Source organism: Ochotona princeps, chromosome 21, assembly GCF_030435755.1.
Source record: "Ochotona princeps isolate mOchPri1 chromosome 21, mOchPri1.hap1, whole genome shotgun sequence".
Lineage (NCBI taxonomy): Eukaryota > Metazoa > Chordata > Mammalia > Lagomorpha > Ochotonidae > Ochotona > Ochotona princeps.
In genome coordinates, this window is record NC_080852.1 from 27666416 (window position 1) to 27692136 (window position 25721).

The following is a 25721-nucleotide window of genomic DNA, read 5'->3' on the forward strand; positions in this document are numbered from 1 at the left end:
CCTTTCATATGTAAAAAGAAAAGATTAGCCTCTTAAGTATGTGTAAACTAAGTAAGATTCTGAAGCCATAGAATGAAAAGCAAAGTATAATGTACTAATTTTTAGGTGTACAGAGCCAATTACTGAATATGTGTCAACCTCATTTAACCAGGTTTCATCTTATTTTCAAAGGTTGAAATATAAATGGAAAGTTGTAATTGCTTTGAGAAATGAGCACTCTCAAATGCTATTGATGGAAGTAAAAAATCAATGAACTCACTTAATAGAATTTAGCAGTATCTGCTACAAATTTTAAAATGTTAAATCTACAGGCGTGGCTGCATGTTAAGCTGCTGCCTATGATGCTGGATTCCCATAGTGATTCCCTGATTCTTCAGTTGTGATCGGCTCCCTGCTAGTGCACTTGGGAAAGCATCTGTATAAGAGAGCTAGATGCGGTTCCAGGCTTACGGACTTGGCCTTGCCCAAGTCATTTTTGGTATTTGGGGAGTTAGTGAATGGAAAATCTCTGTTCTATAACTCTACCTTTCAAATAAAGAAATAAAGGCAGACTTACAGGAGCTTCTTCTGGGTCTCCCAAACGATTGCACGATACAAAGGCTTTGGGCTATAGTCTGCTGCTTTCCCTGGCCTTAAACAGGGATCTGGGTCAAAAGTGGAGCAGCCCCGGAACACAAGCCAGTGCCCATATGTGATACTGACTCTTGGAAGTGCAGAATTACCCAGTTGAGCCATCAGCCCCCAAAAAATCCTTTGTAAAAAATAAATCTATCTAATCACCATTTTTATTGTTAGAGCCCATCTTAAACAATTACTGGCACATGCAGAGTAATTGTAAAGGAATGCTGGTTACAGAATAGTAAAATGCTGAGAACAGATTGAATTCCACTGATGTTGTGATAATTAACATTTGGTCCATTCATGGACACAGTGAACCTGTTAATAATGAATTTAACGTGATGCAGTTCAAAGTATTTACGTGAAAAATCCCAGTGAAACACTGACAAGGCATCAGTGATATTTATGTGATGTTATCAAGCTTATAGGATCTATTTCATTGTCCCTGTTGGCATATAAAGGGTATTGATTCTCCCTGACTTTACCTGTCTGAATGAATAACAGAGAAATAGGATCAGATCAAATCTTGAAAAGCATTGATTAGAAAACGTCCTGGAGCAGGGTTGAAAGGCTGTTCTCATATTTTGCTTTGAATGTTTCTGTATTTAGTTTGGTGATGAAAAGGTGTTACTGCTTGGGAAATTAATTTAAAAATATTGCCTAATATATTAAACGTTAACATTTTGCAGATGGGCTTGTGTTTATAGTGAGGGTAAATAGTGAATGATTTTGGTGTTTTAGGGAGATGCTTTTATTTTGAAATTGTCCTGTTTCATTCTTTAGTATTATAGAATTTCTCTTCTAAAATGTAATTTTGTGTGTTTGTGTTTTTTTTAATAGTAAACCCAAAGAAAGATAGTGAAAATACACCTGTTAAAGGAGGAACTGTAGCAGATCTAGGTAAATATCATAATTATTTGTATACAGTGAAATTATCAGTTTTTTCCACTTGAATGCAGCAGCACCTTCAGTATTTTTCTTTGGAGAGTTGTTTTCTTTCAGTTTTTCTGGTAACCACCACAGGTCATGAGCTGCCTCTGCCGTTATGAATGCTCTCCTGTGAACTGTTGTTCACGCTCATAGTGGCTGCTGTGCAGTGTTGTCCAAATGCATCCCCTCTAGATGCGCTTTCATCTGGCTGCTTTCTCTGTGGAATTATCCCTTTGTTCCTTCTCTTCTCAGCTAATTGTCACCTTTTTCTTGAGGCTTCCTTCTCTACTTGCTGTGAAGAAGTCCACAGTTACTTCATTTTAATTATATTCTTCAGTATGTGACATAGTTTTGTTAAATTTCGTGGTGCTTCTGATTACACATAAACACTAAAGGAGAATGATTAGTTTAGTCTGCCTTTTTTTTTCTTACCACTTACAGGAAACTGGTGGCTGAGAAGTTGTATACTCTTTTTTATTTTTGTTAAATATTTATTTATTTTGATTAGAAAGTCAGATATGCAGAGAGAAGGAGAGACAGAAAGATCTTCCATCTGTTGGTGCACACCCCAAGTTGCTGCAATGGCCGGAGCTGAGCTGATTCAAAACCAGGATCCAGGTGCTTCTTCGGGTCTCCCCACATGGGTGCAGGGGCCCAGGACCTTTCCTCAACTGCTTTCCCAAGCCACAGCAGGGAGCTGTAAGTGAAGTGGGACAGCCACTCATATGAGATCCCGGTGCATGCAGGACAAAGACTTTAGGGACCAAGCTACTACACCAGGCCCTGCAGTGGTAATATTTTATTAATGGTCTATTTTGTTACTGTTAATGGTTAGTATCATCACTTCCTAAACAATTTTTTTTTATAATCCAAATAATATTTACCTGTTCGTAAAATAAATTTTATATTTAAATTTTGCAGATGAGCAGGATGAAGAAACAGTTACAACAGGAGGAAAGGTAACAATTGAAGCCTGGTGTGGAATAATTTCTCTAGAAATCCTGTGTATTGAGAACTGGAAAGAGTGAAATAAGCTTTTTTTATAATTCTTCCATTTTGAAACCCGTTGATTTTTTTTTTTTATTTTTTATTTTTTTTTAAGATTTGTTTATTTTTATTGAACCAGAGAGGAATGACAGAGAGAAAAATCTGCTGTCCGCTGGTTCACTCCTCACACGGCTGCAACAGCTGGAGATGAGGCAATCCGAAGCGAAGAGCCAGGAGCTTCTTTGGGGTTTCCCAAGCAGGCGCAGGGTGCAGGCTTTGGGCCATCCTCTAATGCTTTGCTAGGCCACAGGCTGGGGGCTGAAAGGGAAGTTTAGCCATCAGAACACAAAATGGTTATGGGATTAAGGCAACTATTTAGCCACTGGGCCATCGTGCTGGGCCCTAGACCCATGGTTTGTTATTGTATTCTTAGTTTAAGATTTATTTTATGTATTTGAATGTCAGAATGAGTTGTGGGAGACACCAGGAAAGAGATCCTTTGTCTACTGATTCATTTCCCATTTGGCTCCCTCAGAATGCTCTGTTTTTATTTCTCTATTTTGAATGTTAGAGTCACAGAGCTGTTCCATCTGCTGGTTCACTTCTGGTGGCTTCACTATCAAGGCTGAGCTAGGTAGAAACCAGTAGCTTTATGCAGTCTCCCGTATGTGTGGGAAGTTCTTGGAGCATCTTCTGCCACTTTCTTCAGACCATTATTAAGGAGCTTCATCAGAAATGGAGCAACAGGGACAGGAACTGGCATCCAAATGGGATTTTGGCCTTCTTGGCTCTGTCACAATGGTGGACTATTTCCCAAAGTTTTCTAGAGAGAAAATTTCTATCATCTTACGTTGTGACCCTTGTTTGGTGACATTTCTGAGTCCCTGGTTCCCTTGTTAGTAGTTAATAGTCAAACCCAGCAGTGTTGTTTGTGGCATTATCGGACTGTGCAGCCAGGACCAGCCCTTGTATTAATTTTCTTACTCCTGGTTTTATTGATTGCAGCCTTAACCTATAAACCTCAGATCATTCTCAGTATTTTTTGAGTCTTAGACTTAGCTGATTCTTTGATCAGACTTTTTTTTAATAATAATAATCATTTTATTTTTGATGATTTTACATCATTCAGAGGGATGTGCGCTCATGTGGACTACCAATGGGGCCGGGGAGGGATTTTTAGAGCTTGGAAAGATCTAAATTGAAAGTAAAACTTCCTTGTAAAGTTAGTGTTTTTTCTTAAATGCCAAGAGCAAGAGCAATTTTAAATCCTTGTGTCAGTCTCAGGTAATTAAAAATGGTTAGATATTCTCTGGGTCCTTCTACAGCATCATCCTGGCCATTTTCTTATTTGAGATAGATAACATAGTAATAACAACCTGGCATGGGGTACCTGTGTTCCTCAGTAGAGGGCCCGAGTTCAGCTCTACGCTGCTTCTGCTCCTGGCTCCTGCTCACCCCGTCCTTGGTGGGACACAGCTGGTGGTTCCCGTGGTGGTGGGGGAGAAGTTCCTTGCTACCCAAGGGTGAGAATGGAATCCTGTTCCCCGTTCCGATTATCAGCCTGGCCCAGCCTGGTCAACTGTGTATGCTTTAGAGGTGACCAGTGTATAGAACGGTTTTGTCTCTCTTTCAAGTAAATAAAGTAAAATAAATTAATATATTGGAGTTTAAACAAAAGCCAATTTATATTTTCAGCATTCATTAAATCTTTTTAAATTTATGTGAATGTAGGAATTATTTGTCATCTAGTAGATTTTTAAAACCTATACCTCAAATATCTGTTAGATATGTCAAACTAAAAAACATTAATCTGAAATTGTTTTTGCTAGTTTGCATGATTTTTGGTGATTTTTAAAGTCTTTGTCACTAGTAATAACACAGTTGTAATTAATATTATGCAGGTAACTACTTCAGTTCTTGGTGTTTCCGTAGTTTAGTTTTTTAATGCTTGTTGCTAAACTAATGTTCTATGTATAGAGGTGATAATATATCCTCATTTCAAAATATAAAATGTGGGAAATTTAGGTTGAATCAAGTAACCAACAAAAATTAAATTATGGAATCAATGCAAAGAAATTCCAATACAAAAATTACCTGGGTTCTTACTTATTTATTTTAAATTGGAATGGTAGAGTTACTGAGAGATAAATCTTCTATCCATTGATTCACTCCCCAAATGACTGCAGTGGCCAAAGCTGTGCTGATCTGAAGCCAGGTACCAAGAATTTTTCCTATTCTCCCACGTGGGTGCAAGGACCCAACGACCTGATGCTCAATACTTTTTTTTTTTTTTAAAGATTTATTTTTATTACAAAGTCAGATATACAGAGGAGGAGAGACAGAGAGGAAGATCTTCCGTCCGATGATTCACTCTCCAAGTGAGCCGCAACGGGCTGGTGCGCCGATCCGATGCCAGGAACCTGGAACCTCTTCCGGGTCTCCTACGCGGGTGCAGGGTCCCAATGCATTGGGCCATCCTCAACTGCTGTGGCCTTGAAGGCGAGGACTTTAGCTGCTAGGCCACGCCGCCGGGCCCAATGCTCAATACTTTTTCTAGGACGCTTCCTTCATGCTTGAAGAACAGGAGTAAACTCCTTGGTACCTGTCTGTGTTGTCCCTTACAAGTTCTAGAAAGTTGTTTTTATTGCAAATTAGTTTCGTAGTCCTTTAAATTTATTCCTGTACCTTCATTTTATTAGACCTAATATCAGAAGTTTCAGATCTGTCACATTTATCCCTATAATTCTGTGCCTGAACTCTGGTTTCATTTTTGTAGGAAGATGACGATCCCAGCAAAGGTGATCCAAGTCGATCAGTTGACCCTGGTGAAGATAATGTGACAGAGCAGACCAATCACATCATTATTCCTAGCTATGCATCATGGTTTGATTACAACTGGTGAGTAGTGAGTAGACTCTTTCCCTCTTTGAGCATGGTGCTGAAGTATTGGAGAAGTGTCCCTGAAATCAGGCTGTGTCATTCTATCCAAGTCTCTTGTCAGTAATTTTCCCTATTTCAAAGGAGGTGGAAAGTGAGTTTTCTCTATAAAATGTGTTCTTTGAAACAGTTTACAGGCAGAAGTAGGACTGTTGCAATTAAGGTATTTTTAAGCTTTAAATTCAGCATCAGTTTTAGTTCAGATAGGCAAATTTTGAGTGTTTCTTTTTAATTTGAGAGGAGAAGGAGAGACAGAAAGAAATTAAATCCACTGGTTCACTCCCAAAGTGGCTGCAATAGCTGGAGTTGAGCCAATCCGAAGCCAGGAGCCAGGAACTTATTCCTGGTGTCCCATGTGGGTGCAGGTTCCCAAGGCATTGGGCCCTCTGCACTGCTTACCTTGTACACAAGCAAGGAGCTGAATGGGAAGTGGAGCATCCAGGACACGAACTGACACCCATATGGGATTCATTCAATGCTATGCCCCGATTTTCAGTATTTATAAGTATTTATTTAGTAATTTATTTTCAGTATTTATTTAGTAAGATTTATTATATGTTTTTATGACTTTTAAATATATAAATAAGTTTCTCATACCCAGTGACAGATTTATTTTATGTTATGATAGCTTTATTTTATCAGAAAATATTTAATATTAGAAGACTTTAGCAGTATAAACCCTGGCATGTTAAAATGTACAAAAACACGTTCTTATTTAGCATCCTGCCTGCTATTGGCAGGAAGCAGTGGTGTCCTGGGAAGGTGTTTGGAGCTAGTCCAAAGTACCTTCCTTACTGACTGCTTAGGAGATGTTAATTCATAAAAGGCTGACTTTAATCAATTCCCCCCCCCCCCAGATTTTCTTATTGTTCTTATTGGTTGTGGCCAGTGTGGTTTTGTTTGTTTGTTTTGTTTTTTTGAAAGATTTATTTATTTTTATTGAAAAGTTAGATATACAGAGAGGAGGAGAGACAAAGAGGAAGATCTTCCGTCCAATGATTCACTCCCTAAGCTTCCACAACAGCTGGAGCTGAGCCAAGCTGAAGGCAGGAGCCAGAAGCTTCTTCTAGGTCTCCCACGTGGGTGCAGGGTCCCAAATCTTTGGGCCATCCTCAGCTGCTTATCCAGGCCACAAGCAGGGAGCTGAATGGGAAGCAGGGCTGCCGGGATTAGAACCGGTGCCCATATGGGATCCCAGGTGTGCAAGGCGAGCACTTTAACCACTACACTATCGCGCTGGGCCTGTGTGGCCAGTGTTGTGGTTCAGGTCCTGGCTGCTTCTCTTTTGATCCAGATCTCTGCTAATGCATCTGCTTAACAGTAGAGGATATCTCATTGCAGCCATTTGGAGGGTCCACCATTAGATGGGAAGCCCTCTCTCTTTGTTTTGTTCTTTTTTCTCTGATTAGCATTATTATTTATTACAAAGTTTACAAGATCAATATAAAATAATTTATTTATTTGAAAGACAGAGTAATAGGCAACATGAGATCTTCCATGCTTAGATTTGCTTCCCAAGTGGCCACAACAGCCAGGCTTGTGCCCGGAAGAAGGAGTTCCATTTGTGTCTCCCATATAGGTGGCAGAGGCCCACATACTTGTGCCATGTTTAGTTCTTTCCCAAGCATATTTCCAGGAACCTAGATCAAGAGCAGAGTAGCAGGTATTCCAATGAGCCTCGTACATGGGCTGCTGACATCACAAGAGTTAGGGTAATGTGCTGCAAGTGCAACAGTGGCCCAACATTTAACATTTTTAAATTTAAGTGCCACAAGTTACTCTCTCAACTAAATTTGTCAGAAATTCTATAGAATTCTATATAGAATTAATTCTATGTAGTTAAATTCTATGGAATTGCCATTTCTGAAATCTTTGGGACACGTGTGGATACTTTGTTCTCAATTGTATGTTATTCTTTGAGGATAGATGTTTTCATATGTGTTCTATCGTATAGAAAAATGTGTATTTTATCTTATTTTACTATGTATTATACTGTAAGTTCATATAATGCAACATATGATTATGCAATTATCATTACATATTGTGTTTAATATTATAGAAGTTTTATATGTATTTTTTCCTGGGCTGTTCCTAACCTGTAGCATGAAAACAGAAGCCATTATGTGATTGCCTATGGCTTTTGTTTGCATTATATAGCATTAACTCAAGTTAGAAATGATCTTCCTAGAAGTTTTTAGCTAATTCTTTGTTTCTATACCATTTGTGCGTATAGCTTCAGTTTAATTTAAATGTGAAAAATAATGCATGAATTATTTGTGACAGTTATCCATCCCTTCATTGTTTGTGATAGTTTGGTTGAAGGTTCCACTGCAGAGACCGAGTTACCAAAAGCGTCCATACCAAAGTTATCAGTGATTTTCAGTTGCTTTATTAAAAGCAGTTGATCACTGAGATTTTTTTTGGAAAATGATCTTATGCACTGTTGCTGAGGACTGAGAAAAGGTGCATTGATGTTAAGAGTCTGAGGTGCTGGTCAGGAACACATTCATGTGTCTCCTGACTGTGTTTTTGGTTTTCATCAGCTTACTGCCTTGATGATTACACTGATTTTTCTTTGTCAGCCAGTTTCCAAGAACTCATTGTATCTTGTTTTGTTATTTAGTAATGATTTGTTTATACAGAGAGAATCGTAAAATAATTAGCTTTCACTGTGATGGTAGAAGTACTTCAGTTTGAATATGAAAATGGGAAAACTACAGAAAGAAAAACCATTATAGGTGTTAACACATAGGAACTTGTGTATGCCACCTAATTTTGGCAGTCTGTGCTCAGTGTTTGAAGTTATCAGGTATACAATGGAAACTGAATGAGTTTAGTTCAAATATTAAAATCTTTTTCTTCAGAAGAAGACTTCCGGTCTTTTTTTCTCCCTCCCTTTCAGTATTCATGTGATTGAACGTCGTGCTCTTCCGGAGTTTTTCAACGGAAAGAACAAATCCAAGACTCCAGAAATGTGAGGCCAGTGTTTTAGAAAACGTGCTAATTTGTGTGTAAATCGCAAAGGTTCTTAGAGGACACTGTCATAAGTTTATTGCTTCTGAGGTTTAGATGTTTGCACATATTCCATTTCGAACTATGTGTATAATTTTTCAGAGTTCTTTGCATCAGTGGAAACTGCATATTTGTCCCTGCTAAAGCTTACAATATAAACACATCAGCTGGTGGAATTAAAGATTAAATTATCTAATGGGTGATAACTGAGACATATTCAGTATTCTCCTAACAGCTCCTAACTTTTGTGTACAATGTGTTACGGATTGTATGCAGTCATGCATAATGACCCAGGAGAAAATTAAGTCATTATCTTACCTACTTAAAGTGTGACTACTGATTAAGTCAATGTGGTATGGCTGAAGAATACAGCAAGATTTACCTGATTTTTTAAAATTTATTTTTATTGGAAAGTCACATTTACAGAGACAAGCACAAACAGACAAAGATCTTCCATTCAATGGTTCACTCCCCAAGTGGCTGCAAAGGCCCAAGCTGAGATAATCCGTAATTAGGAGCCTGGAGTTTTTTCTAGGTCTCCTATATGGGTGCAGGGGGTGCAGGGTCCCAAGGCTTTCGGTTAACCTTGGCTGCTTTTCCAGGCCACAAGCAGGGACCTGGAAGGGAAGTGAAGCAACTGGATACAAACTGGGACCCATATGGGATCCTAAACATAAGGCGAGGACTTTAGCCACTGCACCTACTGTTCTGGATCCAGTTTACCTAATTTCATAATGCTTTTTTGTGCTTTTACATTGAAAATGGGACAGTTTTTATTAGAAGGTAGAAATTTGCCTAAAAGTTCGTATTTTCTTTATGACCGCTTAGTTTACATACCTGTGAGCATTTCTTCCTAAGTTCATAACTATCATGATGTAAGTAGTGTCTGTGATATTTGTGTGTTATTCTTCCTTTTTGTATCTGACTGCATAAGTATATGTCTCATGATCAAACTAAGGGAGAATCAACCTCGGTAGTTTTCTACATGAAACATTGTGATGAAAATGGAAAATTGGGGCCCAGTGGCGTGGCCTAATGGCTAAAGTCCTCGCCTTGAATGCCCCGGGATCCCATATTGGCACCGGTTCTTATCCCGGCAGCTCCACTTCCCATCCAGCTCCCTGCTTGGGGCCTGGGAAAGCAGTTGAGGACGGCCCAATGCATTGGGACACTGCACCCGCGTGGGAGACCCGGAAGAGGTTCCAGGTTCCTGGCTTCGGATCGGTGCACACCAGCCCGTTGCGGCTCACTTGGGGAGTGAAACATCGGACGGAAGATATTCCTCTCTGTCTCTCCTCCTCTCTGTATATCTGCCTTTCCAATAATAATAATAAATCTTTAAAAAAAAATTATCTTTGATATGTAAACTGAAACTACCGTGGACAGACTATTATCAGTTCATATTTACTAATTAATTTTCCATTTTTTTTTAAAGATTTATTCAGTTTATTACAAAGTCAGATATACAGAGAGGAGGAGAGACAGACAGGAATATCTTCCATCCGATGTTTCACTCTCCAAGTGAGCCACAATGGGCCGGTGCGCGCCGATCCGAAGCCGGGAACCTGGAACCTGGAACCTCTTCCGGGTCTCCCACGCGGTGCAGGGTCCCAATGCATTGGGCCGTCCTCAACTGCTTTCCCAGGCCCCAAGCAGGGAGCTGGATGGGAAGTGGAGCTGCCGGGATAAGAACCGGCGCCCATATGGGATCCTGTCACATTCAAAGTGAGGACTTTAGCCGCTAGGCCACGCCGCCGGGCCCAGTTTTTTTTTTTTTTTATGGGAGACTGTACGAATGAGATGGAGCAGAGGATAAAAGCACAAGTACCAGAACCTCCACACTGCCTTTGTTCCATTTTGCTGCATCACTTAGCAAACCATGTATGTGGAAGAAATGCTTTAGCAACCATACTTCAGTTTCTCATCTGAAAATTGGAAGGAAGTAGACTACCTTACAGAGAGATTGTCGGAACGTAGCATAGGTTTTGCTTAGAACAGTGCTTGGCATGTGATAAATGCTTGGGAGAGGACTCATTATCTACGCTAGTAGTAGCTTTTGTAGGCAGTCATAAATTTATCTCTTCACCTGCAGGACCAAGTTTGCACTTAGGTTACTTAATGCTAAGATTGTCAGATACCTCTGATATAAGTTAACGGTTGGTTTGTGCGCTGCAGGTTCTGACTTCTGTCAGTACTGAATATTCAGTACTTTATATATATTTGTTGAATTTTTGTCCCTATTACTGTTTCTGAAATGATGCATGTCTCTCTGCCTTGTGAATTCTGCCATTCATTTTCAGATACTTGGCATATAGAAATTTTATGATTGACACATACCGCCTAAATCCCCAAGAATACTTAACCAGCACTGCATGTCGGAGGAATTTGACTGGAGATGTATGTGCTGTGATGAGGTATGATTCTGGCTTCTTTTTAGACAGGTTACCAGTGGTAGTTACTTAGGCATTGCTGCTGTTTTGTTTTGTTTTGTTTTGTTTTGTTTTGGGTGATGTGTACATAGTTGCTCACGATGGGAAGGGTCGAGGATTAGGGCAAGGTGGGTGAAACCATTGTTTCCTCATTTTCTTCCCCCTGTATATGGGATAAAGGGAGAGATAAGGCAAGAAGCTACACCCAACCAAGTGGTTTTTGTAGTTGTGACATGCTGTTGATGTCGCCGATCCAAGGATGAGGAAATCCTTCCAAGGTCCGTTGACTGACAGAGTCCACCTTAGAATTTCCATTTTCCCAGATATTTGCTGTCAATGCTTAGCTGGAGTATTGATCAATTTATTCTGCTCTCCTTCCTCTGCTATGATACCAGATGTTCTTTGCAGACCCTAATGGACTACCATATCCTCCATGTGCATTTGGGAAAGGCATTGTTATTTGATGTTTGATTAAACTGTACGTTTTCCTACTGACACCTATCTTTCAGTGTTTGTTTTCCAAATTTTACAGTTTACATATTCATTTTTATAGTCAGATACTTGATGGTGATCCATGTTTGTAAAGAACATGTTTACCTGGTTTGTTTGTTTTTCATGATAGCATGATGGTTACACAGAACATATGGTTGATTCTCTAGACTTTAAGTTTCAACTTAAAGTTAAGTTTATTTCCCTTTAGGGTTCATGCCTTTTTAGAGCAGTGGGGACTGGTTAATTACCAAGTTGATCCAGAAAGCCGACCTATGGCAATGGGGCCTCCACCAACTCCTCACTTCAATGTGTTAGCTGATACTCCCTCAGGGCTTGTACCTCTGCACCTTCGATCACCTCAGGTAAATTGCTTTGGCCACAATTGGTAACTGGATAACTCCTTAGAGCATTCTTGTTCAAAAACAGTGATTGTAATGTTAGAGTGTCACTGGTAGTGTTGCTTCTTAGCTGAGGGTTTCTGTGTGCATGTGAATTCTGTTTTCCTATTGTAAATAATGAGTCCATAGAACCTATGGATCTATGGACTACATTAAATGAGTCTTAATAGGCTCAAAATTGTGCCTTAATCCATCAAATTACAAATTTATTTCGTATGTATATGAACTTCTTTATCCTTCTGTTATCAGACATGGATCAGCAAACAGATTACACAAAACCACCTTCCACTGTTTTTAGCTTGTGTCCACAAAATGTGGACTACAAAATCTTCATCTCTAAAGTCAAGATTTGGAAAATCGATTTCTGTAGATGCAAAGTTGTAAAGACTTATTGTTATATCAAGTAGATTGTATATGGCCTTGTATTGAAACCTAAGCTCAGAATCTCCAGTTTGAAATAAAGGAGCATATTAAGGAATGTTTATTGTTTTCTATTGTTTCTGTGACTTAAAGAGGCACCAAAAATGTTTCTATATAGTATGGAGTTATGAGCTTTTTTTTTTTTGGTGGCTTTTTATCTGTTTTGTAGAAAAAGTATAAAGTGATTTACGTGCTGTTGTTACCATTTTAATAACTTTGATCCTGTTTACTTTGAAGAAGCTAATATAACCATTTATCGTTTTTTGACTCATAGATCCCTGCTGCTCAGCAGATGTTAAATTTTCCCGAGAAGAACAAGGAAAAACCAATTGATTTGCAGAATTTTGGTCTTCGTACTGACATTTACTCCAAGAAGACATTGGCAAAGGTAAGGAATGTTTTCTAAACATACCTCCTGGATTCTAATCTAGCATGTCTTTCTAAGATGTGTAAATTTCTTTAGGAAATGTAATTTCCTTTTATTGTTTGAAATTTGTTTATTTGAAAGTAACAGGAAGAAAAGGAGAGTATGCACATGTGAGCTCTCATTGGCTGGTTCACTCCTAAGAACCTGGGCCCTCTTCACTGCCTTCCCAGGCCACAAGCAGGGAGATGGAAGGGAAGTGGAGCTGCTGGTATGTGAACTGGCGCTCACATGAGAATCCCATGAATGCAAATGAGTACCTCAGCAGCTAGGCTAGAGTGCTGGGCCTGTCCTTCCCACCTTTTAAGGATGACTTATGTCAGAGAATTACTGAGAGATAAGAAGAGACACTTTTCCCACTGGTTCACTCCCGAAGTGGTTATAATGCCTTGGGCAGAGCTAAGTGAAAGCCATGAGCAAGGAGTCGATAATATTTGGGGATCTCAAAAATAGCCATTTCCTTCTGCTTTAATATAGCTAGTTATGTTATTATAAATTTTGCATTTTTTAGAAACTGAACAAAAGTATGGACTCAGGGCAACTAATTATAGCTTAAATAATTTATGTTTTGTTTCAAAATTTTTTTTAATTTGAAAGTTTACAGAGAGAAAAAAAGGAAACACAGATCTTCCATTTTCAGATGACTGTAGTAGTCAGAGCTGTGCCCTTTTGAAGCCAGGAGCCTGGAGTTTCTTTCCGGTCTCTCACTTGGGTGTAGGGACTCAAGGACCTGGATTAACTAACGCTACTTTCACAGAACATTATAAGGGAGCTGGATCGAAGTGTGTAGCAGGTTTCAAGCTAACACCCATATGGCTTAACCTACCTCACCATGGTGGCAGCCCCACAAGGAAGCTAATTTTGTTTTTTAAGATTTATGTATTTTTATTGGAAAGGCAGATTAGATTTACCGAGAGAAGGAGAGACAAATATCTTCCATCTGTTCATTCATTTCTTAAATGTTCATGAGTCCTTGATTAACAGCAGGAAATCTCTGAAATAATGTTTTTTGGGTTCTTTAATTCTCATTATTTAGTGCTTTGGATTGGGGATTCACATGAAATGATCCCTGAAAGACTACTTTGTGAAAAGGAATTCCTTTAAAAGAAGTGATTGCTGCTGAGCTCTGTCCGTACTGTCTTTTAATGATCAAATGATTAATAATAATTTTGTTCCTTTAGAGTAAAGGTGCTAGTGCTGGAAGGGAGTGGACAGAACAGGAGACCCTGCTACTCCTGGAGGTAAGTGGATAAATAGTGAAACCACTTCATCCACGTTCGGGATATGTATCTGAAGTATTCACTTTAAAACGTCTATAGTTGAGCTTATAACTTTAACATTGGTAAAAGTGCTTTTCCTTTAGTAAGCCATTGAGATTCAGTATTTGATACCTTGTTCTTTCATGTGTCTTCCACTTCACAGCATCAGATATTAGAAACATCTGTACTTTGCTTTTGGACTATAAATTTATAATTTTTTAAGTTCTTTCATAAGAACATTTAAGTAAAATGGCTTTTTTGTTATTCTAGCATTGAAGAAATGATTACTGAAATGGTGTTACTACTTTTGTTAGTACTAAGATATGTCTACTACATAAAAATATATATACTAGCTTTGATGGCAAATATCAGCATAATAAAGAAGGCCATGTTACGTTAGGGCAGTTAGCTGCATGGATCTGTACTTCTTCACAGTCTGGTGCTTGCTGGGTCATCAGACTCTACCTGGAGAGTCTGGGAGCCTCGTGGCATTTGGTTCCTGTATTGCTCCTATTCAAATTTTTTTATTATAAATAATTACAGAAAGAGAGGTGCAGAGAGAAAGATCTTCTCTGATGGTTCATTCCTTAGATGGGGACAACTGCCAGGATTGAGTCAGTTTGAAGCCAGGAACTTCATCCTGGTCTCCCCTATGGATGCAGCACCCCAAACACTTGGCCCATTCATTATCTGCTGCTTTTCCCAAGCATATGCGATGCTGGAACTGGAGGTAGTTACTTATCATTCCACACCGCAACTGCAGCTCCCCAGTTTGAATTCTTCAGTTTTTAAAACAATTGTTGAGTGAGAAAGTCTGTGTGCGTGTTTAGAAGTTTTGGTAGTATATTAAATTTTTCCCTTTACTTTTTTATTATATATTTAATTTTTTATTATATCCTTTTTCAACTTCTTATGTTCTCTGTCTTCTTTATGATCAGAATTTAAAATAATTTTTGTATGGTTTTTTCCCACCAAGTTAACTTATTCTCTTTTACCTATTGAATATTGGTGATATGGAGACAGCTTCTTTTTCTGACATATTTTGTATTTATTTAATGACTGTTTTGTTTAGCCAAATCTGTCATGGGTGATGTTGTTAAGGTATGTGAAGGAATAAAACATGCTTTAGTATTCCTGTTTTTTTAAATTGGGCTTTGCAGGGGGAAGGTTAGTTATACAGTAGTAACTGAAAACAACGAATCTTTGTCTTGTTCTTTGGTGCTCAAAATTTCCTCCTTTTTTCCGTTTAAGATTTGTGGATAGTAAACACAGAATAGGGTAAGAATAATTGTGACCTTCTGTTTAACCATAGCACTCCTTCACAATAGTGCCTTTTGTCTCATGCAGGTGGAATCTGTGCAGCAGTTTCCATTTCCTTCAGTCATACAGTTGATTCAACAGGTGTTGCATGCATTTACACAAACAGTAATAAGAGGTTTCCACACAACATTATTTACCATTAACATCTTTCATTTGTATGTTTATTTAGAGCAATTAATAGGAGAGAAAAATTTTAAATTCTTGTATAACAAGGAACAAATTTCAATTTTCCTTTGATAGATGGATAAATCCAGTATACTCATTGAGGTCTATGTTTCCAGTAAGGCATCTTAACATCTTCTTAGAAAATTATATCATGTAGGCATCTTTGCAGATGTTTCTGATCTTCAGAACATGTGAAATTTTTTCCTTTTTTAATTATTTATTTATTTATTTTATTTTAAAGTAGAGTTAGAGAGCAAGGGATCTTCCATCTGTTGGTTCCTTCCCTGCTTTGCTGCAACTCTTGGCTGTACCAGGCTGAATTCCCAAACCAGGGCTCCATCCAGGCCTCCCTCTAGGCCTCCCTCTTGCTTCTCACCCCCAAGAGCAGGGGCCCCAATACTTAGATCGTTCTCTGCTGCCCGTCCAGGCATCAGCAAAGAGCTGGGTCGAAGTGGGGCAGCCGTGACTCAAACCCGTGTCCATTTGGGTTGCCAGCATTGGATGCTGTTGGGTTGAACTAATGCACCACAGTACTGGACCTGAGACCATCTGTTTTTATGTCTCTAAAAAATAAATAAATAAAAACAGCTTGCTTTTATTTCAAACAGATTCTAAACGTTGTTTTATTTTACAAATGCCCTTAACAGCCGTGGCTGCTTCCATTGAATCCAAGATCCTAGAACTCAGTTAGTTGTCTTTCTTGGGATTGACAGGAACCCAACTACATGAGGCATCCTTGCCTATCTGTCAGGGTGGTCATCTGGAACATGTATCTAGTGCTTGTCAGCATAGAATCTAGGCATCCCAGAAGTGCCTTAATTGTTGCACGAAATATTCCCTCTCCCACCCACCCTCCTCTTTTTCTTAAAGATTTTTATTGGTAAATCAGATATATACATAGAGGAGGAGAGACACTGCCCAAGTGACTGCAGTGACCAGTACTGCACTGATCCAAAGCCAGGAGCCTGGAACTTCCTCCAGGTCTCCCACGCGAGTGCAGGGTCCCAAATCCTTGGGCCATCCTCAACTGCTTTCCCAGGCCACAAGCAGGGAAGTGGAGCTGCCGGGATTAGAACTGGTGCACATATGGGATCCCTGCGAGGACTTTAGCTGCTAAGCCACCATAGCTGTCCCCCCACCCTTTTTTTTTTTTTTTTAAGATTTATTTTTTTTTTATTACAAAGTCAGATAGACAGAGGGGAAGATCTTCCGTCTGATGATTGACTCCCCAAGTGAGCCGCAATGGCCGGTGCTGCGCCGATCCGAAGCTAGGAACCTCTTCCAGGTCTCCCACGCGGGTGCAGGGTCCCAAAGCTTTGGGCTGTCCTTGACTGCTTTCCCAGGCCACAAGCAGGGAGTTGGATGGGAAGTGGAGCTGCCGGGATTAGAACCGGCGCCCATATGGGATCCTGGTGCATTCAAGGCGAGGACTTTAGTTGCTACGCCACGCCGCCGGACTCCCCCACCCCCTTTATAAGATTCATTTATTTTTATTAGGAAGCCACATCCATAGAGAGAAAGTTTTTTTGGTCCGCTTATTGATTCCTCAAGTGGCAACATGGCTGGAGGTGAGTGGATCTGAAGTTAGGAGCCAGAAACCTCCTCTGAGTATCTTTCGCATGTGGGTGCAGAGTTCCAAGGCCCTGGGCTGTCCTTCACTGTACTCTCAGGCCACAAGCAGGGAGCTGGATGGGAAATGGAACAGCAAGGACCCAAACCATTGACCACATGTGATCTTGTTGGCACATGTGAGGTGAAGGTTTGGCCACAAGGCTATTGCATTGGGCACTCTCCCTTATTTTTAAAATACTATATTTGAGAAGATGTTTTATTAATGCATAGCTCTTATGTCTCTTCCACCATTTTGAGGGGCCCATACATTTGACCATAATCCACTACTTTCCCAAGACAGAAGCAGAGCAGCCAGGATTCTGAAAAGGCTGCTTCTTAAGTCATGGCTTGAACCACTGTGCCACAATACCTCTATGTTTGCTTTTTCAAAACTTACTGTGGGCTGATGTGATAAATGCTCTTGGGATGCCTGTGTCCTTTATCAGAAGGCTTGGGTTTGGACCCGGCGCAATAACGTAGTGATTATAGTCCTCGCCTTGTATACTTTTTAAATTTCAGAATCTGTATTGATTTTTCCAAAAAGCCTGGTTGGAATTTGAAGCAGATTATGTTGTGTATGTAGTTCAACCTGGAAAGAATTGATGTCTAGTGTTGGTACTGTGAATAAATGAACACCCCATATCTTCTGGTTGTTTAGTTCTTTTTGTTATTGCACTGTGTTCTGTTTTCCCACCATATTGACTGATTTTTTTTTTTTTTTTTAAAGATTTATTCATTTTATTACAGCCAGATATACACAGAGGAGGAGAGACAGAGAGGAAGATCTTCCGTCCGATGATTCACTCCCCAAGTGAGCCGCAACGGGCCGATGCGCGCCGATCCGATGCCGGGAACCTGGAACCTCTTCCGGGTCTCCCACGCGGGTGCAGTGTCCCAAAGCATTGGGCCGTCCTCAACTGCTTTCCCAGGCCACAAGCAGGGAGCTGGATGGGAAGTAGAGCTGCCGGGATTAGAACCGGCGCCCATATGGGATCCCGGGGCTTTCAAGGCGAGGACTTTAGCCGCTAGACCACGCCGCCGGGCCCATATTGACTGATTTTTAAAGATTTGTCTTACTTTATTTGAATGGCATAGTAACATAGTCAAGATCTTCCATCTTCTGCTTCATTGAAATGGCCCCAAAAAGCCAGAGCTGGGCCAGGCTGACACCAGAAGCCAAGAATTTCATCCAGGTTTCTTGTGTGGGTGGCTGTTGCCTGGTCCTTGGGCTATATTTTGCCTTGTCTAGATCATTGACAGCTGGTCGATTTGGAAGCAGAATGGCAGAGATTTGAATAGCACTCTGATGTGGAATGCTGGCATCTGAAATATTTTGTTATATATGTTTCTTTTTTATGTACTTATAAATACTTTTTTATTTGAAAGGCAGATTTACAGAGAGAAAGAGGGTCAGAGACAAAGATTTTTCATCTGCTTGTTCACTCCTCAAGCGGTCACAGTGGCCAGATGTGAGTTATTCTGAAGCCTGAAGCCAGGAGCCAGAAACTTCTTCCGGGTCTCCCATGTGGGTGCAGGATCCCAAGGCTTTGGATCATCCTTGTTTGCTTTCCAGACCACAAGCAGGGTGCTGGGTGGGAAGTAGAAAAACCAAGATAGGAACTGGTGCCTATACAGGATCCCAACACTTATAGGCGCAAGAGTAGCAAGTTGAGCCATCACCCTAGCCCATATATTTCTTAATTTTCTTAGCTGTTTTAAATATTACAATTTCCCATTGCTGTTATATATAGAAATGTAGTATTTTTCTGTTGCTCTTTTATTATATAAGTAGCTCAATTGTTTATGTCTGTCACCTTTTTTGTAGCTTCCATAACATTCTTTATGATCATGTCAGTTTTAGTAGAAATTGGTGTTATTAAAAAATAAAAACTGCAAAGAACGGTCACAGGCTTCTGAAGTTGCTACATATTATTATTTCATTGTTCCCTGATTGTAAAGCTCCATGTTTGCTTTTTCTCTGTTTTAGGCTCTGGAGATGTATAAAGATGACTGGAACAAAGTGTCGGAACATGTTGGAAGTCGCACTCAGGATGAGTGCATTCTCCACTTCTTGAGGCTTCCCATTGAAGACCCATACCTTGAAAACTCTGATGCTTCTTTGGGGCCTCTGGCCTACCAGCCTGTCCCCTTTAGTCAGTCGGGAAATCCAGTGATGAGCACTGTGGCGTTTTTGGCATCTGTGGTGGACCCTCGTGTGGCATCTGCTGCAGCAAAAGCAGCTTTGGGTATGGACCTTCCAAGCCATTTGTGTAAAAGATGAACACACTTTTTTCTAAATGTGCCTCTAAAGATTTTTTTCACGTACTTGAAAGGCTGAGTTACAGAGAATTTGATCTTAAATTTAAATGTTATCAGCTATTACGGGCGTTGATATATATATATATATATATAGAGAGAGAGAGAGAGAGAGAGAGATTGTAACTCTAAATAATATGTACTTCATAACAGTGTTATTAAAATATTTTAACTTCAAAATTGACAGCTATAAGAATTGGAGGAACATACAGATATTTTATATGGTATATATTTTTTTTAAAAAGATTTTATTATTATTGGAAAGCCGGATATACAGAGAGGAGGAGAGACAGAGAGGAAGATCTTCCATCCGATGATTCACTCCGCAAGTGAGCCGCAACGGGCCACTGCGCCGATCCGAAGCCAGGAACCAGGAAACTCCTCCGGGTCTCCCACACGGGTGCAGGGTCCCAAAGCCTTGGGCCGTCCTCGACTGCTTTCCCAACTGCTTTCCCAGGCCACAAGCAGGGAAGTGGAGCTGGATGGGAAGTGGAGCTGCCGGGACTAGAACCGGCGCCCACATGGGATCCCGGGGCGTTCAAGGCGAGGACTTCAGCTGCTGGGCCCTTATATGGTATATTTTGTGATTAATTTGGAATTTTATATAACCAAAGTCATGTAATATTTTTCTGTTATGTTAATATTATTAGACCTTGCTGGCAGTATGCAAGTCACTGTTGCTTTGCTTCATTTCTTGAGTATCAGTCTAGGCACCTAGAGTTAGGTAAATATTAGGACTGTAATTTTGATTGTTAAAGACAGTTTGCTTAGAAAGAGATTATAATATTTAGGGGGAAAAAAACCCAGAATCATGGAATTTCATTACTGTTCATTTCATCTGGCTACTTGAATATTTGGTATTGATTTTACCTTGAAAGCAACATTTGTGCAGAAGGTCATTTTTATTACATTTTTGTTCTTGATTCAGAGGAGTTTTCTCGCGTTCGGGAAGAAGTACCACTGGAATTGGTTGAAGCTCATGTCAAAAAAGTACAGGAGGCAGCCCGTGTCTCTGGGAAGGTAGATCCCACCTATGGCCTGGAGAGCAGCTGTATTGCAGGCACGGGGCCCGAAGAGCCGGAGAAGCTGGGTGAGTCACAGGGTAAACATGCATCGTTGCCCATCTGCGTAAAATGGTGAAAAATAATTTGGCTTTTAACTTCAGTGTATGAGTTTTTTCCTCTCATTTCCTTCATGGTGTCTAGGACTAGAAAGACTGCCTCATGTGTGTTGGCTGCTTTTAGATGTTGGTTTTTACTGGAGATTAGCTTAATTTACATGTTGCTAAATGGCTTTGACCATTGCTCTTTGTGTGCATGTGTGTGTGTGTGTGTGTGTTTGAGGTAAAATTCTTTGGATATAAATTCCCAGTTTTTACCACTTCAAGGTATGTAATCCAGTAACCTCTAGGATAATCACATATTGTGTGTCTGTCACCAGTGTCTGAATCCAGAATGTCATTACCCCAAGGAAATCTTCAAACTGTTGTGTGTAGTCTCTCTTCCCCATTTCTTTGTCTTGGCCGTGGAAAGGTGTTGCTGTCTACACCCCTATGAACATTTCATATACATGAAATCATGCCATATCTGACCTTTGTTTCTGGCTTCTTTCACCTAGCATGTTTTCAGTGGTCATCAACCTTATAACATAAATCAGTACCTCATTCCTTTCTGTGCAGAATAACTGTATCACATTATTTCTGGTTGTTTCATGGCTGATGTGTACTTCCAACTTTTATCCTGTTGTCACAGATGATGCTACAAATATTTGTAGTGACTAGAGCTTTTCCAGTTCTCTTGGGTATGCACTTAGGAAATACCTGATTCATGCATTAATCCTATGTTTAAATTTTTGAGAAACTGCCAAATTCTTTCCATAATCACAGAACTATTTTACATTTACATCAGTACTGTATGATTTCTGATTTCTGTGCATCGTTGCCAATACTTGTTTCTCATCATTAAAGAAAATAGCCAGCTGTTTGGTTTGAAATGTTAACGTTGGACCCAGCATGGTAGCCTAGCAGCTGAAGTCCTTATCTTACATGCACCGAGATCCCTTAGGGGTGTTGGTTTGTGTCCCAGTGGCCCTACTTCCCATCCAGCTCCCTGCTTGTGGCCTGGGAAAGCAGTCAAGGATGGCCCAAAGCCTTGGGACCCTGCACCCATGTGGGAGACCTGGAAGAAGTTCTGGTTCCTGGCTTCGGATCTGCTCACTGCCAACATTTTGGCCACTTGGGGAGTGAATCATCGGATGGAAGATCTTCCTCTCTATCTCTACTGCTCTCTGTGTATCTGACCTCACGATGAAAAATAAAAATCTTTTATAAAATAATTTTGTTTCATCAACATTGAAAGGAATGCTATGGAGCCCACCAAGATAGCTCAAATGCTAACCCTCTAGCTCCAAGGGCCAGGATCCTGTATGGGGTCCCAAGGCTTTGGGCCATTCTCTACTGCTTTCCCAGGCCACAAGCAGGGAGCTGGATAGGAATTAGGGCCGCTGGGACACAAACTGGCAGCCAATTGAGATCCCAGCACCATCTAGACGAGGACTTTATCCACGAGGCTTCTGTACCAGGCCCTTAATCTTTTAAATATAATAGCCCTTTGTTTATTTGAAAGGAAAATTAGAAAAGGTGGGAGGGAGGGAGGGAGGGAAAGAGTTAGTTTTTTAGTCCACTAATTGACTCTCTAAAAGGCCACAGCAGCTAGGTTTATTACAGGCTGAAGCCAGCATCTTTGATCTCCCACTTGGTTTTCAAAGAGATTTTCTATCCACTCACTCACCAAATGGCTGCCGTAGCCAAGTCCTGGCCAGTCCAGAGCCCAGTATTTTTGCCCTGGTTCCTGCTAGGTTGTGGAGACTCAAACACTTGAGCCATCTTCTGCTGCAGGAGGCTGGGTAGGAAATGGAGCTGCCCATATGAGGTTCTGGTCTTGCAGGCAATATCTTAATATAGCATACCACAACACCAGTCATCTCATTTAATCTCATAAAGAAGAAATTTATTGTGAAATTATGTAAAATGAGCTCCTAGAACTGTATACTTAATGTTTTGAGTAAAATTTGATGTGGTCTGGCCGGGCAGCGTGGCCTAGCAGCTAAAGTCCTCACCCTGAATGCGCCGGGGTCCCATATGTGCGCTGGTTCTAATCCCCGCAGCTCCACTTTTCATCCAGCTCCCTGCTTGTGGCCTGGGAAAGCAGTCGAGGACGGCCCAATGCATTGGGACCCTGCACCTGCGTGGGAGACCTGGAGGAGGTTCCAGGTTCCTGGCTTCGGATTGGCGCACACCGGCCATGGCGGCTCACTTGCGGAGTGAATCATCGGTTGAAAGATCTTCCTCTCTGTCTCTCCTCCTTTCTGTATATCTGCCTTTCCAATAAAAATAAATAAATCTTAAAAAGAAAAATTGATGTTGTCTTCCTGAACTTACCAAGGACTTAGCTTCTTTAAGGTTACCATTTGCTAGTCTCATTTATAGATACAGAGCCTGTTTTTATTTATTTATTTATTTATTTATTTACTCACTCTAGCCCTCAGAGAGAACTATTGCCCTGATTTTTCTGAATATTGATAATCAATGGAGGATTAAGCCATTGGTTTAAAAAGCAGTCTGAGGTTCTCTGTATTCATTCTTACTCGGAACACTTACTTATTTTTCTTAGGTGGAGGCTAAGATGAACAGGCAATGCCACAGCTGGGCTATTCTTTGTTGGTTATGCACTGCAAAGCTGTGCCAACTTAGGCAGGGATAACCTGGTCCTGACGGAGGCCTGTGTTTTACTTTCCCCTACTTTGTGTGTGTGTGGTTTTGATTTATTTGGGGGTCTTTCGACTGTGGTCATGGATTTGAAAAGTTGACAGAACCTTCCTCTTTGATTCAATGAAATTTCTGCATTTTACAAGCATGTTTTTACATGTAATCTTGTACAGAGATTTTTTTTTTGTGGATAGTCCCTTAGAGCGTTATTGGCTAAGAAATAATTCATAAATTCAGTTGTTTGTAGTTTAGCAGGATTCTAAACCAAAAAGTAAATACGGATCAGCCATAGTAGTCACTGAGCTCAAATGTAAGAGTTTACGGAAGCAGGCTACTGCCAACTGCATGGTGTGTTCTCTGTGGGGCATGAGCAGTTTAATTCACAGCAGTATCTGAAGTAACCTGTCATTTAACTTTTCTCTAGTATGGTATGTACTAACTAGTTGCAGCTACTGAATTTGGATCCTTTTATAATTTACCCAGAACTCTATACTAGGAGATAATTTAAATATTTCTGAATGAGTTGTGAACAATTCAGTTAATATTGGGCTGTGACTAATGGAACAAATTGAGAAACAGCAAATGTTTCTCACTTGGGAATTGGCTCAGGCAAATTGAAGTGAGAAGTCAACTGTTTTACCTTTTATATTTAACATAATAAAGGCAAGCTTATTACATAGCACATGGATTTGAAATATAATGAGATAGGATTTTACTTAACAAGGTAATGATATGCTTGGGTAATAAACTGTTGGTAATATTTGTTGTGATAGCTAATTTGCCATGCTATTTCATACACATTAGCAGTGGTAAAATTACAGTGTGAGTTTCAGGATTATTTATGAAACATGACTTTTAATAGGAATTATTTAGGAAATTAGTATTAGCTAATGAGATAGGCTTTGCTTAGACTGTGTACTTTGGCTTTGGTCATTCACTGAGACCTGCTGATTTCTCTAATTTTGTAGGCTGTTTTATTTATCTCCCCACCCCAATCCCGCCAGCAGCCTCTTTCTTTCTGGATTATTTCTGTTTCATTTCAAAGAGAAATGGAGAGTTAGCAAAAGAGGGAAAGACTATTTCATCTGTTGGTTCATTTTTCAAATGCCTACATCATTTGAGTTAAGCTAAAGCAAGAAACTCTATCCAGGTCTCCCTAAATTTCAGGGACCCCAAAACTTGAGCCATCCCCTGCTTAAATCCAGGCTGCATGTTATCAGGAAGCTGTATTTGAAGCCGAGTGGCTTTTGTTTTAGGCCCTGTGATAGGGAATGTGGACATCTGAGGTGTCAGTTTAAGCTTCTACGCCTCAATGCCCTCCCCTGTACTTTGTTATATATAGTACACAGCTAACAAATTAGAAAATAACACGGACTCTCCATGGAGCTGCAACTGCTCAAGGAGAAGAGGCAAGATGCAACAGACAATTTCAGTGCTTTTTTGATATCTGTAAATGAATGGCAACAAATACTGCACCAAAATTGTTCGTGTGATTTCATGTGTAAGAAGCATTCATAGATGAATGTCAGCATAATCATTTTCTTCAATTCTGTGTGCTGGGTATTGATGAACAGAGTAAATCCAGATCTGTTCTTGTGCTTGTGAACTTTGTATTTTAAGGTTGTAAAATAGACATCAGTGTAATCCAGTAAATACAACTTACAGTGTGTAAATCCTGTTTAAGTACATCAAGTGTTTACGCAAGTGCTATGGTGAAATATAAAGCAAGGATGGGAAAGATATGAATTAAGTGTCAGGAATTGCAAGTTCAAAAGATGAAGGAATATCTCAATGAGAAAGTGGCATTTGAGGAAAGATGCAAGTAAGACGAGAATAGAGCCCTGGAGACATCTGCAGAAAATGTGTTCCAGGTCTGGGGAGGAGGCAGAGTAAAGGCCCCGGGGAAGGAGTCTACACAAGAAGGCTTGTTAGGAGTGCCTGGATTGTTGCAAAAAGATGGTCGAATGAGGTCAGAGCAGCTGCTGGTTGGCCCTAATAAAATTTTAGGGATTTCTCTAAGCTGCAGTGAAGCATCAAATGAATATTTTAGTTGTCTTATATTTGAAAAGTCTCAGTGTAAATGAATATCCAACTAAAAGTTGATTTATTACTCAGGTAATATATTTGAATGTAAAAGGAAATTTACTGTGTCACTAAAGCTTTTATTTAAAAGCAGTTAAGCTTTTAAGGGATTGTATAAAATAGCCTTGTGAAATTCTGAGTAGATTAACTTCAGAATTCTAATTCTGCTTTGGAGAAATGTAAGAGATTAAGGTCTTTGTTTTTTGCATTTTATTTTTGTTTTTCTTAAAGTTGAGTGTGTTTTGAGGAAGTGAACCATAGATGATTAGAGAAGGTTCTTTTGTTTTGATGAGTGGTTTGTCCACTGAGCACCCCTTCAAACCTTGGAATACAGTGTCTCAAAGACCTCATCTTGAGCCAGGTGTCAGCTCTGTTTAATTGAACTCAATCCTGTTTTCAGAAGGTTAAAAGCTATAATATCTGCAATATATATAAAACCTCTGTGGGTATGTGTACTATATATGTGTCATAATATATGCTATATATTACAAAGCTATATATGTGTGTGGATATATATATTTATGCCATAATATATACAATATATACAATAATATT

At 39.9% G+C, this 25721-nt stretch overlaps 1 protein-coding gene across 2 annotated transcripts in view; it reads left to right on the forward strand.

The window, feature by feature from the left end:
* SMARCC1 (SWI/SNF related, matrix associated, actin dependent regulator of chromatin subfamily c member 1) overlaps window positions 1–25721 on the forward strand; it is a 101917-nt gene that overhangs the window by 40378 nt on the left and 35818 nt on the right. For both annotated transcript variants that reach the window (XM_058678761.1, XM_058678762.1), the window contains exons 12-21: window positions 1459–1518; window positions 2470–2507; window positions 5312–5433; window positions 8375–8446; window positions 10785–10898; window positions 11614–11767; window positions 12498–12611; window positions 13829–13888; window positions 18990–19248; window positions 20247–20408. In XM_058678761.1, the coding sequence (XP_058534744.1) occupies window positions 1459–1518; window positions 2470–2507; window positions 5312–5433; window positions 8375–8446; window positions 10785–10898; window positions 11614–11767; window positions 12498–12611; window positions 13829–13888; window positions 18990–19248; window positions 20247–20408 (1155 nt within the window). The remainder of the gene's footprint in view (window positions 1–1458; window positions 1519–2469; window positions 2508–5311; window positions 5434–8374; window positions 8447–10784; window positions 10899–11613; window positions 11768–12497; window positions 12612–13828; window positions 13889–18989; window positions 19249–20246; window positions 20409–25721) is intronic.